Below are 13826 nucleotides of genomic sequence, written 5' to 3'. Positions count from 1 at the left end.
ACTGCCAGTTCAGGGGACCCCTGTGGCTGAACGCTTCGGCGCCTTCCCCCGGAACTGGAGAGGTGGCTTCTCACGTGCCCTGTGGCTTGGGAGCTGTGGCTGCTGTCCACGGACGCTGTGGCGCCGTGTCTTGTGGCCGGTCTAGGACCTTCAAGGTGGGCTGGCCAGATTACCGTCCCGCACGGCATCGCAAACTTCCGACCTTTCGATTGTCGATAATTGCAGCCCGTATAAATCACCGCCAGTTGTCGCGCGGTGTTGACTTGTTCGGTCGCCTGCTACATCGAACGCCAGAGTCTCTCCTTGGGGCGTCTCTTACTTTCCAATTCCCCCCAAACACCTCCACGTCTCGACTTCGCATACCCCATCGACGCCCAGCGGGAGTCGCCGCCCTACAGCTACCATGGCGACCTTCACCCAGGTCGTCGAGGCCATCATGACGCCTTCCCTACCTACAATCATCATAGGGGTGCTCATCATCCTCGGCATGCCAATCCTCCTCCACGTCATCCTCTCCTCGTCGCGCACGTACACGATCCCGCCCACCATCCTGCTCGTCGGCCCCTCCAACGCCGGCAAGACGTCACTCCAGACGCTCTTCGAACGCGGCTCCTCCGACACCGAGACCCATACCTCGCAGGTCCCGCAGTCGGTCGAGCTGATGGCTTCGACCGACTCGGCCACCAAGGAGGACTTCCGCAACCACGAGGCCACCGATGGCACCTACACCAAGTTCCTCCTCGTCGACACCCCCGGCCACGGCAAGCTGCGCAACTCCGCCATGGGCAAGCTGAACAGCACCGAGAAGCTCCAGGCCGTTGTCTTCATGGTTGACGCCGCAGCGCTCGGCGAGCAGGAGACGCTCGCACCCACAGCTGCCTACCTTTACGATGTCCTCCTCTTCGTCCAGAAGCGTGCTACCACCAGCGCAAAGACCAAGGCCGCCATTCCGATTTTGATCGCCGCCAACAAGATGGATCTCTTCACCGCGCTCCCGTCAACCCTCGTCAAGTCCAACCTCGAGGCCGAGCTCACACGGATCCGCGCCTCCAAGAGCAAGGGACTATTGGACTCGGGCGTGGGAACCGACGAGATTGGCTCCGAGGAGCAAGATTCGTGGCTGGGAGAGTATGGTTCGGCCAAGTTCACCTTCAGCCAGCTCCGAGAGTTCGATATCGATGTCGATGTCGTTCCTGGCAATGTCACCGGCGACGGCCCCGGTGCAGGCAAGTGGTGGTGGTGGATTGCCCAGAAGGTATAAAACTAGTGGCATCTTTGGTGCGATTCACGTCGAGCAGCATTTTGTAGTGGATGACACTTCAATATTAATTATAACATTTTAATTCATGCAAACAGTGTCCCTCTCAGAATGTCCTGTAGATGTTGAGTCTACCACGTGTTCAGATTCCCTTTCTATAACCAACTCTGAAACCCTTCGCTTCTCCATCTATCATATCCTTGGAACGCCAGACGTTAATGTCGTTGAACACATGAGAGTACTCGTTCCCACCTCTTGCGAGGTAAATTTACAACTTCTTGTTGACCATCCAGCTGAGCAGGTCGACCTTGGTCACAACCGCAATGGGCTTGGACAGGGAGGTGGAGTCCCCAGTCCTCTCGGTGACAACAGCAGCGCTGTTCCATTCGAAGAACTTGCTCAGGGTGGTGAGGGGTGTGTCGATGGTAATCTCGACAAAGTTCCTTCTCTTACCAGCCTTGCTGGGGGCAGAGATCTCTCGGGGGTCGGTGACGATTTCGTCAAAGCGAGCAAAGTCAAACATGACATCCTTGACGGGGCTCTGGGCTGTGGCGCGACCACGAGAGATGTAGCTAAGCAGGTTGCCCAGCGTCACCAGACCAACCAGCTTGTTGCCAGAGTCGGAGAGAACGGGGAGCTGGTCGAAGCCCTTGTCGCGCATAGTCTCAATCGCCTCGGAGCACGAAGCTGAAGCGCCAACCGAAGTCACCGGCTTGAGGCGCAGAGCTGCAATGGTAGCGCCCTCGTAGGGATCGGCGGACTTGCTCTGCTGCACTGTCGACTCCAGACCGTTGACGGGCAGCAGGTTGTTGGCGGCAAGCCAATCATCGTCGGCAAACTTGGATAGATAGCTTCGGATACTGTCGGGCAGGACAACGACAACGACATCGCCCTTCTTGAAGCCGTACTCCTTGACGGCGAGGAGCATGGCGGCCATGGCAGAACCAGAGCTGCCACCGACGAGGAGCCCCTCCTCGGCGATGAGCCTCCTGGCGAGGTAGAAGGACTGTTGGTCATCGGTCTTGTACCACTTGTCGACAATCTCGCGGTCCAGGACGTCGGGGATGAAGTCATAACCAATACCTTCCACCTTGTACGGCTCGTCCGCATGCTCCTTGTTGAGGAGCTCAGGCAGAGCAAGGATACTGCCGTGAGGATCGGCCGCGATGACCTTGATATCCTTGTTGTGCTTCTTCAATCCCCTGGCCAGACCAGTGATGGTGCCACCAGTACCAGCGCCAGCAACAATGGCGTTGATCAGACCGCCAGTCTGTTCCCAGATCTCCTCGGCGGTGCCAAACTCGTGGGCTAGGGGGTTGTCCAGGTTGCTGTACTGGTCGAGAATGTGGGCGTTGGGGAGCTCCTTCTCGAGGCGGCGGGCGACACCAATGTGCGATTCTGGGGCATCCCAAGCAGCCTGCGTGGGAGTACGGATGATGGTTGCACCGAGGGCACGGAGAACTGAGACTTTTTCGGCAGACATCTTCTCGGGAAGAGTGATGATTGTCTTGTAGCCCTTGATGGCGCCGACGAGGGCTAGACCAATACCACTGCGCGAGATTGTTAGAAAATATCCAGCAATTGAATCGAATAAGGCGGTGTCTTACGTGTTGCCGCTGGTGGGCTCAATCAAGGTGTCGCCAGGCTTGATCCTGCCGCTCTTCTCGGCCTCCTCGATCATGCGCAGGGCGATGCGGTCCTTGACGCTGCCGCCGGCGCTGAACAGCTCAGGCTTGACGTAGACATCGCACTCGATGCCCAGAGACTGAGGCACCTTGTTGAGTCGGACGAGAGGAGTGTTGCCGATGAGTTCGGTGGCGGAGAGGACGGTCGCTGGACGAGGGCGGGTGTGAGGGACCTGGGACGCCATTCTTGCGAAGCTGAGCGATCAGTCTATGAAAAAAGAGACGAAACGACGCACCGAGATAAAACTCGAAAGGATTGCGAAGTTGGAAGAAAACAATGTGAGGTGGTCAGGTTGCGAAAGCACGCCACGGCGGAGTCTTTGATGAAAGCACCGCCATGGCTCCGTCAATCAGCTGGTGTGGTTTGGCGGGACAAGTCAAACTTTACGTTTCCGTATCGTCTACCCCGCCAATGCCGAGTCTATCCGCATGAAGGCGACGGGTGTTAGTCATGTAGAAAAGAAGACCGAGAATCCGAGTTCTAGAAGGCCAAATGCGCCATGTGAAAGATGCGCATTAGCTAATCCAATCCCACCAATCATCTTCAGCACAGTCTCTACAGCTCTCCTCGGCTAGCTCCAGTGCCGCAGACTGTGTAGCGCCCATGAGTTGATGATGATCCATGCACCATCATAAGTTCCAAGCCCATGCCTTCCTAATCAAGCACGGCGATTCCCCTCTTCATGATAAGATCAACGCGCGATGCTAGCTCGTCAAGAACAAAGATAAAAGTAAGCTTGTTTACCCCCCGTCGTTCCCGATAGCCATATCCCAACAGGTCAAGCGAGAGGAGAGCTCTCTGACTGATACAGGGTAGAGCTGCGACGTCAGTAACACGGCATGAACGCCCCATGCTGTAATTCGATAAGATACGATAAATGCCTCTGACTCTGGTGCTCTGTCGTCATATCCTACAGGATCTCACCATGGTATCTTCGTGTATTCAAGCCATGGGTAGGGTTAGTATCTTGCTCACTGGTAGGGATCTTTTGCCTGCCCGTCGGTCTTGTCCTTCGCAATAGTTCCTCACTCTACTCCGCCTTTTGGACAAGGGGCCTATCGCCATCGCCAATTCCCCCGTCGTTGCTTTCGATTGGCCGTCTCGCCACTGATGACCTCTTACAGCTCATATTCGCTGCGTGCACTGATCGTTGCACTCCCCCGCATCCCGGTCGAGCTTGACGTAGTGGCGAATGAACCATCACCATAGCTCCCGTCGTTACATGGATGGTTGCGCCAACCCGCGTGCCAAGCAACTTGTTTTGGGACCTGCCGTTTGCGCTATGTCTGCCGATAGGCCAAGAGGCTTGCCGAGAGCTCCTATTCTTACTGTGTGAGACTGCATAGACGTGAGCTCATTGATCCACTCGAGCAAGTTGCTAGTGATGCTGTGCTATATAAGTGCCATGGAGTCGTGTGTCTTGAGCTCCTGGAAGCTGCACGACAGGCTTCTCACAGAGCTGTGCGCCATCTTAGAGTCATCATTTTGCACCATGAAGCTCCTCACCAGTTTGCTCTACGGAGCACTATTTGCTGCCGAGGTGACTGGCAAGAAATTGACTGCCAGCCAGGTTGAGGGGGACATTAAGAAGTCCAAGTAGGTGCCGTCAAGCAAGCTATCCATAAACGACTCTCTGACAATCTCAGGCTCAAGCAAACCCTCTCCGACTTGAACAAAATCGGTGTCGCAAACGGTGGCAACCGAGCCTTTGGTCTCCCTGGCTACAAGGCTTCCCTCGACTACATCCTAAGCATCGTCGAGGGCAAGTACGGAAAATACTTGGACACCTACGTTCAGCCATTCAACCACACCTTCGAGCAGACCCGCGACATCTGGGTCCGCGGACCAGACGGCGAGGATGAATATGTCATCACTCTGATTTACAACAGCGCGACCCCCACTCCGGATGGTGTCACTGCAGAGCTTATCCCCGTTCCTGTCGATCTGGAGCGTGGATCCGGATGCTTCGAGGACCAGTGGGACGGAATTGATGCCACTGGGAAGATCGCACTCGTGATGCGCGGCTCCTGCGCCATCTCTGATAAGCTCAAGCTGGCTAAGGCTCATGGAGCGCTGGCCGTCATCCTCATCAACCAGACTCCTGGTGACAACATCGGCAGTGCCACTCTCGGTGCTGAGAACCTTGGCCTGCTTGTGCCAGTTGGTGTCATTCGATACGCCGTGGGTACTGGGTGGCTAGAGCGTTTGGCTGCAGGAGAGACCCTCGAGGCTACCCTGTTGGTTGATTCCATCAATGAGATAAGAGAATCCTGGAACATTATTTCGGAGACAAAGGAGGGTGATCCCAACAATGTCGTCATGCTGGGAGCTCACCTTGACAGTGTGCAAGCGGGCCCGGGTATCAACGACGATGGCAGCGGAACTGCAGCTATCCTTGAGGTTGCCAAGTCCTTTTCCAAGTACAAGGGATACACCAACAAAGTCCGTTTCGCTTGGTGGGGAGCTGAAGAGTAAGTGCAATGACCATTTAACCATACACTGGTGACTAACTATTGCCTAGGAGCGGCTTGATTGGTTCCCTTTACTACGGCTCTCAGTTGACCTCAGGGGAGGCTGACAAGATCCGGTTTTACTTCAACTACGATATGATCGGCTCTCCTTACCCCACTTACAGTGTGTATGCCAACAACGATGGTGACAAAGTTGGCGGAGACATTATCCTCAAGTGGCTCCAGAAGAAGGGCAAGGATGCGCAGTACGGGTATGTTTGATCCTTCGAATACCTATCAACACAAAAGACTAATGACCATAAAGCGAGTTCGGATCGTCTTCCGACTACGTTGCCTTCCTTGAGCTCGGTATCCCGTCATCTGGCATCTTCACTGGCGCAGACTCCGAGACCGACCCTTGCTATCACCTCGCGTGCGACACTACTGACAACATCAACTGGTCTGCATTGACGCTCAACGCCAAGACTGCCGGCCGAGCAGCGGCTCAGTTTGCTCTGAGTCTGGAGGGTGTCCCTCCGAGAGCTCAAACCTCAACCAACCCGAAGAGCAAGCGATCTTTGGCCTTGAGCTTTGAGAAGTGGGAGGCTAAGGTCAAGGTTGTCGGAAAGCAGCACAGCTGTGCTGCGAGCGGAAAGGTTGTTGTTTAAACGTCTGAAATCCGTCCTGGAGATACCGAATCGGGTATTGGACAGGGAGATCCTTCATCATGGGCTAAGGTAATTGACCACGCAGCTGGGTGGAAACGATGGTGTGGGGTATGATTAATGATAGAGATACGGAGTAGTGTTGTTGAGTGTTTGTGCACTCCACTAGTTTGGTCAATTCCAAAACGCAAAAATGATAAATTCCCAATTATGACTCCCTGGCTATGAAAGAAGATTGACATTATGACTCGTAAACTAATTGCCATGTTGGCTGGATATTGAAACCTGCAACGATCAATGTTAGTCTCGCCCCATTGAGTTGAGCCAGTTCATGGCAGACTTACAAACTCATGAATCGTAATCACATTCTCCGAAACTCTGTGACCGGAGAGGAGATAGAACACAACCGAGGGACGCACTTGGTCTCTACATCCTCATAAATCTCTGGAAAGCTGGAACTCTGTCGGACCGTACAATACGTGCGCGCCCATGCCCCAACACAGACGCACGCCGCATCAATACGTCGAAGCAAGTACAAAGACTCAAGTTCGATGCGGAACCTTGGGTCGACGAGGGTTCGGGATCGGGATGGCGCGGTATGTCGGGTATCGCGGACCTCCGGGGATGCGTTCCACAACCGGCGGCGGCATTTGCACAGGGACAGGTCGCGGCGTAGGCCGTGGTGTAGGCCGCGGCGTAGGCTGTCTCATGGGAAAGGGAAAGGCCATGGGCTGCGGCGTACGCCGGTAATGTCCCTTGGGCGGCCACGGCTCGACGAAATCGTCGGTGACATATGAGCTGCTGTAGCTTCCGTAGCTGCGACGGTCATTATGCCGCCTCGGGGGCGGACGTCGCTGACAGCAACAACATAGGACGACCATGATCAGGACAAAGGTGCCAACAAGAGAGCCGACGATGGCTCCGATTTGGGCCCCGTTAAGACCCCCGCCGCTTTCGTGATTCTCCGGGACTTGCGCCGCCGTGTCTGTGGCTTCTCCGCCCAGCGTAACGGTGGTGGTAAAGGTGGTATGTTCCCGTGTCAGGGTTTGTGTGATGACATGGACCGCTTGACGAATCACTACCGAGTGGGGAAGCGGTTCTTCTGTAATGGCCTCCATACTGCGTCGATAGTTCCTCAATGACGGTTCCGGGGTTTGGTCGACAGAAAACAACAATACACCGTCGTCTGAATGTGCAAGAAATGCCCTGGCTTGGATCTATGTCCGGCGAGGGCCGTTCCTTTTGTGAGCGCATTAGTTGCGGCCCATGGTACGCGTCCCACTCCTCTTATCCTGGAGGCAACCACTTCCTACGCCGGCCAGTCATCTGATGTTGGTTGCCGGCACCGCTGCTGTTACTCTGAAGGCGAGTGTGGTTGGGGGCTGCAAGAGTTCCCAGTGTGGAGACACCAACCGCGGCGCATTGTTGCTCGACTTGCATACGAACGTCATGTTTCCAAGGCGCGATACGGCTAGGCCGAAGCTCCACGGCGGAGATGGCCCCCCAGGACGCCGGCGAAAGTGGGCTGGTCTCAAGCATCAGAGGCCGGATTCTATCTGGACGATGCAGCTCGAGCCAATGGCGCCATTGCGCAGTGCAGGCGGGGTGGTGGGCAATGCAGTCTGGCCGGCCAGGCTCCCAGGGCTGAGGGCAGAGCGCGATGCCTTGCTGGGCGCCTTGCGGGGAGTTTGGATGGGTTGCAAGTGGTCAGGTGCATGGTGAGGTTATTCCCTGATGGTGCCGCATCTGTTTGGATAGCGCTTGACGGGCTGCGCGCTGACAACATCGCGGGATCCGAGTCTAGTTCAGACGCGACGACCGAGCGAGAGGCCTGTCAGACATGGGATGCGAATTATCCGCAGCAGTGCCAACGCATCAAGTCGAACAGCTCTAGCGGAGGGTTGCGATGTTCAACGCACAAGAGGTCATCCCGCACGTTTCCCCCCGTCTTGTGGCTAGCCTACGTCGATGCAGGTGCGCGAAATGAGGGGTTTGACCGATGCCGTGACTGATATGCGACAGCGTCATCAGCTCAGATAGGGCTTAGGCTGAACGCACCTGTCAGACCGAGCCAGCATTTGAAATCTTGCATCGAAGGCGAAGCTCGCTTAGCCTTGCCAAGGCCTCCCTCTACTCAAGCACTCAGCCCAGTGATTTCCCGGGGACCGTCATTGCCGGGGGACAATCGGGGCCGGCCCGGTCTGTTTCCAGAACGGGAAGCCGACAGTGGGGCACTCTCGGGCCACGTTCGGAGGTTGCGTGTAAGACATCGGACTTTGAGACGGCTTCTTTCTGCTTCTTTCGTCGTGATATTCATTGCAGGTCCTTCCTGACTTTGTGATTAGGACCATGTCGCACGCCGATTAGGAGATCTTGGACATCGGGGGATTCCCTCCAATAGCAACGCATAGTTCCCGTATCGCGGATGCTACGCTGATTGACAGGTGTGCTGTCTGGTTGGCTACAAGGTAACCACTCACAATGTCCTCAATACAAGAAGCTACGTGGATATTGGCAAATATAAAGGAGAAAATACATAGTAGTCTGACAACGCAAAGTTATACGTCGACGCAAGGATGTCTCAGCCACTGACGCCAACACAGCCACAAGTGACACTCGGTGTAAGACGCGACTAGCCCGGCATGTAAAGTGTGCATGTAAAATAACAATATCTATGTAGTATGGTATCAAAATACTTGGTAATATTTTCTGCTCTGCGGTAATTAAGTGATGATAGAGATGTTGACCTCATCCGCAATATGTGGATTGCTGTATCTGGCTTGGTGTGCGGAGCATACCTTCATAGAAACGAGAGCGGACATGGTGGCAAACTTGAAACTTGATCAAAGGTCATCTCCAGAGATTTCGCAATCGACTTGAGGATGCGTGTTCTTTATTAGGCTCGCGATGGAGACGACTATTCGATTGGCTGAATCATTATTCTACATAAATCTCCGAAGTGGGTGGGGAGATCGGTCGGAGGTTTCCACGCGGGGTGAAGATCCTTGCTAACGGCATCTTCGTTTGCTATTGCTTGCAAGGATACGAAAATCCTTGACGATCTTTGAACCAGCACCAACGTGTTGCGCACAAGTAATTTCGACGAGGATATAAGTCTATCAATCCAGCAAGCGTCGACGAGAATTGGCTTACACATGAAATTAATGCTACCGGGTAAGAACCACCCGTCTCCACTCGTGTCCACGTTAAATCCCACCACCGTTGGTTGCTTTGTTGTTCCGGACCATCACATGGCCCCTTAGCTGCCTAGATTATTGGCTTGGTAGGCAGTGAAGCTGGTTTATTTCTCTAACAGACCGGAAGCAACTCAGACGCTTCGTTAGCTATGGTGGTCCTGACCTAAAATATCTGAGAGGTGTAGAAACTCCCCTGTGCTTCGCACTCTCAACGCTAACTCGAACCAAGATCTCCGGGTAATCAATCCAAGATAAGCTCGAGCCAATCAAGCCCAAGTCGTCGCAAATAAGCTCGCGATCCTCGCTAAGGAGCAATACAACTCTAAGTACAACAACCACGAGGAGTACAGGGCCATATAACCGTACGTCGCGGCAATATTTAATCAATTGTAATATCTTTTCAACCAGCGACAAGTTCTAAACAGGCTCAAAAAATGGCATTGCAGTAGGGGCAGTGGTGGGAGTATCCATGTGCATATTATTTTGCTTCTTTTGCCGAAAGTGCAGGAAGGGCCACCGTGGCGGCCCAAAGAGGTATAATCCGTCACAACAAGTTCCTCGCCCACCATCGCCAGACCATCCCGTCGGTTCAAACGGTCAACCTGGTTGAGGTAGCCATCTGCGCGCCCCGCGGTTTGGACAAATTTGACCAGAGGCGGAAAGCAGAAGCCGCTGCCAAGCTGACCCCGAGACTGGCTGAAAATTGCCAAGCTCGTTATCTCAAGGATCTGAACCCCAGTTTACTATCGGCAAGTGGACAGTACGAAGGGAGGCTTGGATCGAAGACGCGCATTGCGCTCAGTATATTCTCTATTGCTAAGAGTTGCGGCACCCTTGGCCGCGGGGTTGAGTATGTAACAATTCGCCAGGCTATTCCACGCGTACAATATCCTATCCCGACATTTTCTGTTGCTTGCCATCTATTACATCCATAAAGAAAGACTCAGGAAAGAGATTATTTTTGCCTCGTCTTGGCCCGGAGATTGGGCCAGTTGGGGAGGGGGGTGTATGCTAATCAGACAATCAGTTCATTAATTGACCAGTTTATCAGCAGTGAGTGCCGCGGCCACCGGTGTCGTCGACGTCGTCCTTTTCATTATCACCTCGGATAACTTCACGGGTCTTACCCCACTTGAAGTCGTCGGAGTGGAACAGAGAGTATACCAAGATGATGATGTTCATGAACGGAGATGTGGCAATGTGGAGGAAGAAGCCCACAAAATACTGCATGCTCTCGAGGAAATTCCGAGGCAGCCAGAAGCCAATGCAGAAGGAGTAAACCTAGTAGATTTCAGGTCAACCACAGCATACTTGGCAGATGCGGCCCACCTGCAACGGCCGAGTCCAGACTGCAATTGACCGCTTGGACGAAGGGAAAGGGACACGGCTGGGCACTTACGTAGCGGAAGAATAAAACACAGATTAGGCCGAGGAAAACAGGGTCTGACATGACTTCCCGGCCTCGCTTGGCGAAGACGATCATGAGCTCGACAAACGCCGCGATGATGAAGGGCGTGATGGCCCAGGTGACGACGGCGACGATGCTCTGCAGCCGCTCGATCAGGATGATGCCCGGCCGGAAAATCATGACGAACTCGTTGGAGATGCTGCCCAGCGCCCAACGCTTGCGCTGCGACAGGAACACCTTCCAGTTCTGAGGCACGATGGTGAAGGCCTTTGCGCGGAGGGCCTGCGCCGTCTGCTTGTGCGGGAAGAGGCTGAAGATGATGGACGCGTGGATGCTATCCTCGGAATAGTTGCCCATGATGTGCTGGGTCATGACGTCGTTGGGCTTGGGGCAGTAGCCGAAGCGCTCGCGGAGCACCGAATCACCGAACGTGGCCTCGTCGACGCGGATGAGCTGGCAACAACCGGGAAGACAGTTGACCTTGCCGGTGATGCGCGACTGGAACATACGACGGAGACCTTGGGTTTGGGAGTACTCGACGGACTGATATAGCGACCACCAGCCCCAGTTGTGGCCGTCGTAGTCGACGCAGACGTGGCCGCAGACGCCGACGACCTTGGGATTCTTCCGGATCTCCTTGATCATCTCCCAGACACAGAAGTCATCGAAGACGGTGTCGGCGTCCATGCCGCAGAGGTAGTCGATGTTGTCGACGCCGCCCTGCACGAAGTTGTTGCCGAGGTACTCGAAGAGCTCGTTGTTGAACATAGTGACGATGTTCTCCGAGCGCTGCTTGAAGTGGTACAGGAACGAACGGGCGAAGCACAAACTGTCGCGCTTACCCTGGTTGTAGCGCTTGCCGACGAAGACGTACGGTATGCCTTTGTAGAAGCCGGTCTGCGTGTTGACGGGCATGAACAAGCCGTCGCGAGCACGGTATCCGTTCTCAAAGTACCGAGATGGGCCAGGCTCCAGGATATCCTCGAGGAGATAGCCCTGGGTGGTCTTGGTCATGCCAGGGCCACGGACATTGCCGTCGACAACGATGAAGATGACGCGGGGGTGGTCGTCAATGTTCTTCTGGGCGATCAACGAATCGAGCGAGCGCCTCAGCTCGTCGTACGTCTCGTTGTAGCAGGGAAGCAGCATGACCATCTTCTCCGGCATCTCGGGGATGTTCTCCTTCGGCTTCCACCAGAACAGGAGCACATGGGTGACGAACCAGTGAAAGATGATGGTGATACACATGGCCGCCTGGAGCATCGTGTTGGAGCTGAGGAGGACGAGGAAGAAGTAGTACACCTTAGTGCCGTACGTGTATCCGACGTAAATGAGGGCAGCGTTGAGCATGACGAGGCCGGAAATGAGGGCCCATTTCTGGAGGCGGAGCACTTCCTTGGACATCTTCTTGAGCTCCTCGTCCGAGTCCCATCGCAGCTTGGCTTCTTCTTGTTGGACCGAGGACGTGAAGGACAGGTTCGAGTCGACGCCCTGCGATAACCAGGAGGCGTGGGTGACGCCGGAGCGCGGCGTTTGCGCACCCGGCGCGAAGCTGCCATTGATGCCCCGGATCACGGACTGCAACGATGTCAGCAATTTCTCATGACATACAGCGCTGAAGCTGAGCTATGGAATAGACTTGAGGTACTCACCGAGTCTCGGGAGGTGTGGCCACTGGGACGCAGTTGATATTGGGCAGGCTGGCTGTGAGAAACCGGAGGCCCATTACGCTCTACCCTATTGACCCGTTCAGAAGACGAAGCAGCTGAGGCCCCAGGTGGGCTTGGTATGCGAGGAGCGTTCATTGTGACGATGGCACGGCCAAGTGGTCGACGTGTAGCCCGACAGACACAAGCAGCTCGCCGCTGGTCAAGGCCAGCCCCTCACGAAACACAGCAACGGACAGCTATGCCGAAGCAATTGACAGGGACGACAGAGGTCGGAGAGAACAGGATATGTGTAGGAGAGATAGGGTTGGGATGCAACGACGACTGTGATAACGACAGCAAGGAGTGCGATAACGACAACGACAGAAGATCGGAACAACAGCAGCAACAGCGATGGGTAGAGTCGAAATATACGACTGGGGAAGGGAAGCCCTCAGGCAAGGCGGGGACTAAACTTGAGCGAGTGACGGGGGTGAGCAGCAAGGGAAGCCAGGAGAGAAGAGAAGAGGAAACCGGGGGAGAGCGAAGCTATAGCAGGATCTGGGAGCGCAACGGGCCCGGCCAAGCAAACGACCTTTTCCCACTTCAACGTGCTCGCGATCCTGCAAGGCCAGGTCCTTGCAATACTGCCCTGTCCCCGCCCGTGGGCGCCTCAACGAGAACCATTGCGCCGGCTTCAATGCAAATAGACCAGCAGAAAAAGAGGCCCCCTTCGAGATGGGCCCCGGCACATAGCACGACAGCGCACCACACCCATCTCTCGGCCGCCTAATACGAACGCTCAGCTCCGTCTTCTCCCCAGGCAAGCAGGGATTGCGAGGATCCTGACTCGGGGGTTGGACTAACGCTGCATACTGCCGTCCCTCGCGCCACGGGGCGAACAGTCTTGGGGGATTCCACGGTGAGAGGGGCGATGCGGCGGCGGAGAATCACACACGCCCCTGGGCTTGCAGCTGCCGTTTGATGCCTGCCATCAGCCGTGTTTTCTCGCTTTGTTTAGTGCAGAGACAGGGACAGGGATGAAATGCTGAGAGACGATATTGTCCGTTGGACGTCATGGGTTTATTCAGCGGGTCCCGGCCGTATAGTACGCACGCATCCTACGGACGGACTGTAGGACGGTGGAGGTTGAGGTATCCCGGACTTCGAATCACCATCGTGAACCGGCCAACGTGGAGGGTGATGGAACAAAAGCCGGCTGGCGAGGATGACGACTGCTCTTTGTTGACCGCACTTCCGAGATCCCTAGTCGATCTGCCGACGAACAGTCTTTGGGCGTGGAAGACCACCGAAGTAGCAGGGATCTTCACGGGAAACAGCGAGCAGCCTGGTCCTGACCGGGTTCCTGTTGGTCCACGATGGAGACAGAGACAACAAGCCGCGTTGGTGCTACCGACTCGACCCAATATTTCCACCTTGGGGTTCATCCTCGCCTCCAGGCTAAATTTTGCATAAGCAATAAGATGGCGGCGTATGTTTAGCTTTAACTAGGCGT

At 55.1% G+C, this 13826-nt stretch overlaps 5 protein-coding genes across 5 annotated transcripts; 2 read left to right on the top strand and 3 right to left on the bottom strand.

Annotated features, from left to right (window-relative positions):
• Positions 1-163: 163 nt before the first annotated feature.
• Positions 164-1337, top strand: BGZ61DRAFT_439812 (signal recognition particle receptor beta subunit-domain-containing protein). Its single transcript, XM_046244397.1, has one exon. It carries the CDS (start codon positions 404-406, stop codon positions 1259-1261), a length of 858 nt encoding a protein of 285 aa, XP_046113031.1. The 5' UTR covers positions 164-403; the 3' UTR covers positions 1262-1337.
• On the bottom strand, positions 1338-3388 carry BGZ61DRAFT_409057 (tryptophan synthase beta subunit-like PLP-dependent enzyme). The gene is made up of 2 exons (XM_046243206.1): positions 2866-3388; positions 1338-2808 (listed from the first exon to the last, which is right to left on the bottom strand). The coding sequence occupies exons 1-2, from the start codon at positions 3126-3128 to the stop codon at positions 1527-1529; spliced, it is 1545 nt and encodes a 514-aa protein (XP_046113030.1). The 5' UTR covers positions 3129-3388; the 3' UTR covers positions 1338-1526.
• Positions 3389-4436: 1048 nt separating this feature from the next.
• Positions 4437-6062, top strand: BGZ61DRAFT_337715 (uncharacterized protein; the record flags this gene model as incomplete). The annotated part of the gene is made up of 4 exons (XM_046239068.1): positions 4437-4540; positions 4591-5415; positions 5466-5666; positions 5720-6062. 4 exons carry the CDS (start codon positions 4437-4439, stop codon positions 6060-6062), a joined length of 1473 nt encoding a protein of 490 aa, XP_046113029.1.
• A 339-nt stretch (positions 6063-6401) lies between these two features.
• On the bottom strand, positions 6402-7441 carry BGZ61DRAFT_29671 (uncharacterized protein). The gene has a single exon (XM_046238636.1). The coding sequence runs from the start codon at positions 7175-7177 to the stop codon at positions 6602-6604; it is 576 nt and encodes a 191-aa protein (XP_046113028.1). The 5' UTR covers positions 7178-7441; the 3' UTR covers positions 6402-6601.
• Positions 7442-10104: 2663 nt separating this feature from the next.
• BGZ61DRAFT_409051 (chitin synthase-domain-containing protein) lies at positions 10105-12552 on the bottom strand. The gene is made up of 3 exons (XM_046243205.1): positions 12317-12552; positions 10656-12242; positions 10105-10537 (listed from the first exon to the last, which is right to left on the bottom strand). The coding sequence occupies exons 1-3, from the start codon at positions 12467-12469 to the stop codon at positions 10304-10306; spliced, it is 1974 nt and encodes a 657-aa protein (XP_046113027.1). The 5' UTR covers positions 12470-12552; the 3' UTR covers positions 10105-10303.
• Positions 12553-13826: the final 1274 nt, after the last annotated feature.

Source organism: Ilyonectria robusta (assembly GCF_021365365.1).
Source record: "Ilyonectria robusta strain PMI_751 chromosome Unknown BGZ61scaffold_1, whole genome shotgun sequence".
Classification (NCBI taxonomy): Eukaryota; Fungi; Ascomycota; class Sordariomycetes; order Hypocreales; family Nectriaceae; genus Ilyonectria; species Ilyonectria robusta.
This window is presented reverse-complemented; position numbering and strand designations above follow the sequence as displayed.

Coding starts and splice junctions, on each gene's coding strand:
- BGZ61DRAFT_409051 (XM_046243205.1), bottom strand. CDS start 12,469: ATGAACGCTCCTCGCATACCAAGCCCACCTGGGGCCTCAGCTGCTTCG. Junction 12,243..12,316: donor GCCACACCTCCCGAGACTCG/GTGAGTACCTCA, acceptor ACATCGTTGCAG/TCCGTGATCCGGGGCATCAA. Junction 10,538..10,655: donor GTGTTTTATTCTTCCGCTAC/GTAAGTGCCCAG, acceptor GAAATCTACTAG/GTTTACTCCTTCTGCATTGG.
- BGZ61DRAFT_439812 (XM_046244397.1), top strand. CDS start 404: ATGGCGACCTTCACCCAGGTCGTCGAGGCCATCATGACGCCTTCCCTA.
- BGZ61DRAFT_29671 (XM_046238636.1), bottom strand. CDS start 7,177: ATGGAGGCCATTACAGAAGAACCGCTTCCCCACTCGGTAGTGATTCGT.
- BGZ61DRAFT_409057 (XM_046243206.1), bottom strand. CDS start 3,128: ATGGCGTCCCAGGTCCCTCACACCCGCCCTCGTCCAGCGACCGTCCTC. Junction 2,809..2,865: donor GAGCCCACCAGCGGCAACAC/GTAAGACACCGC, acceptor AATCTCGCGCAG/TGGTATTGGTCTAGCCCTCG.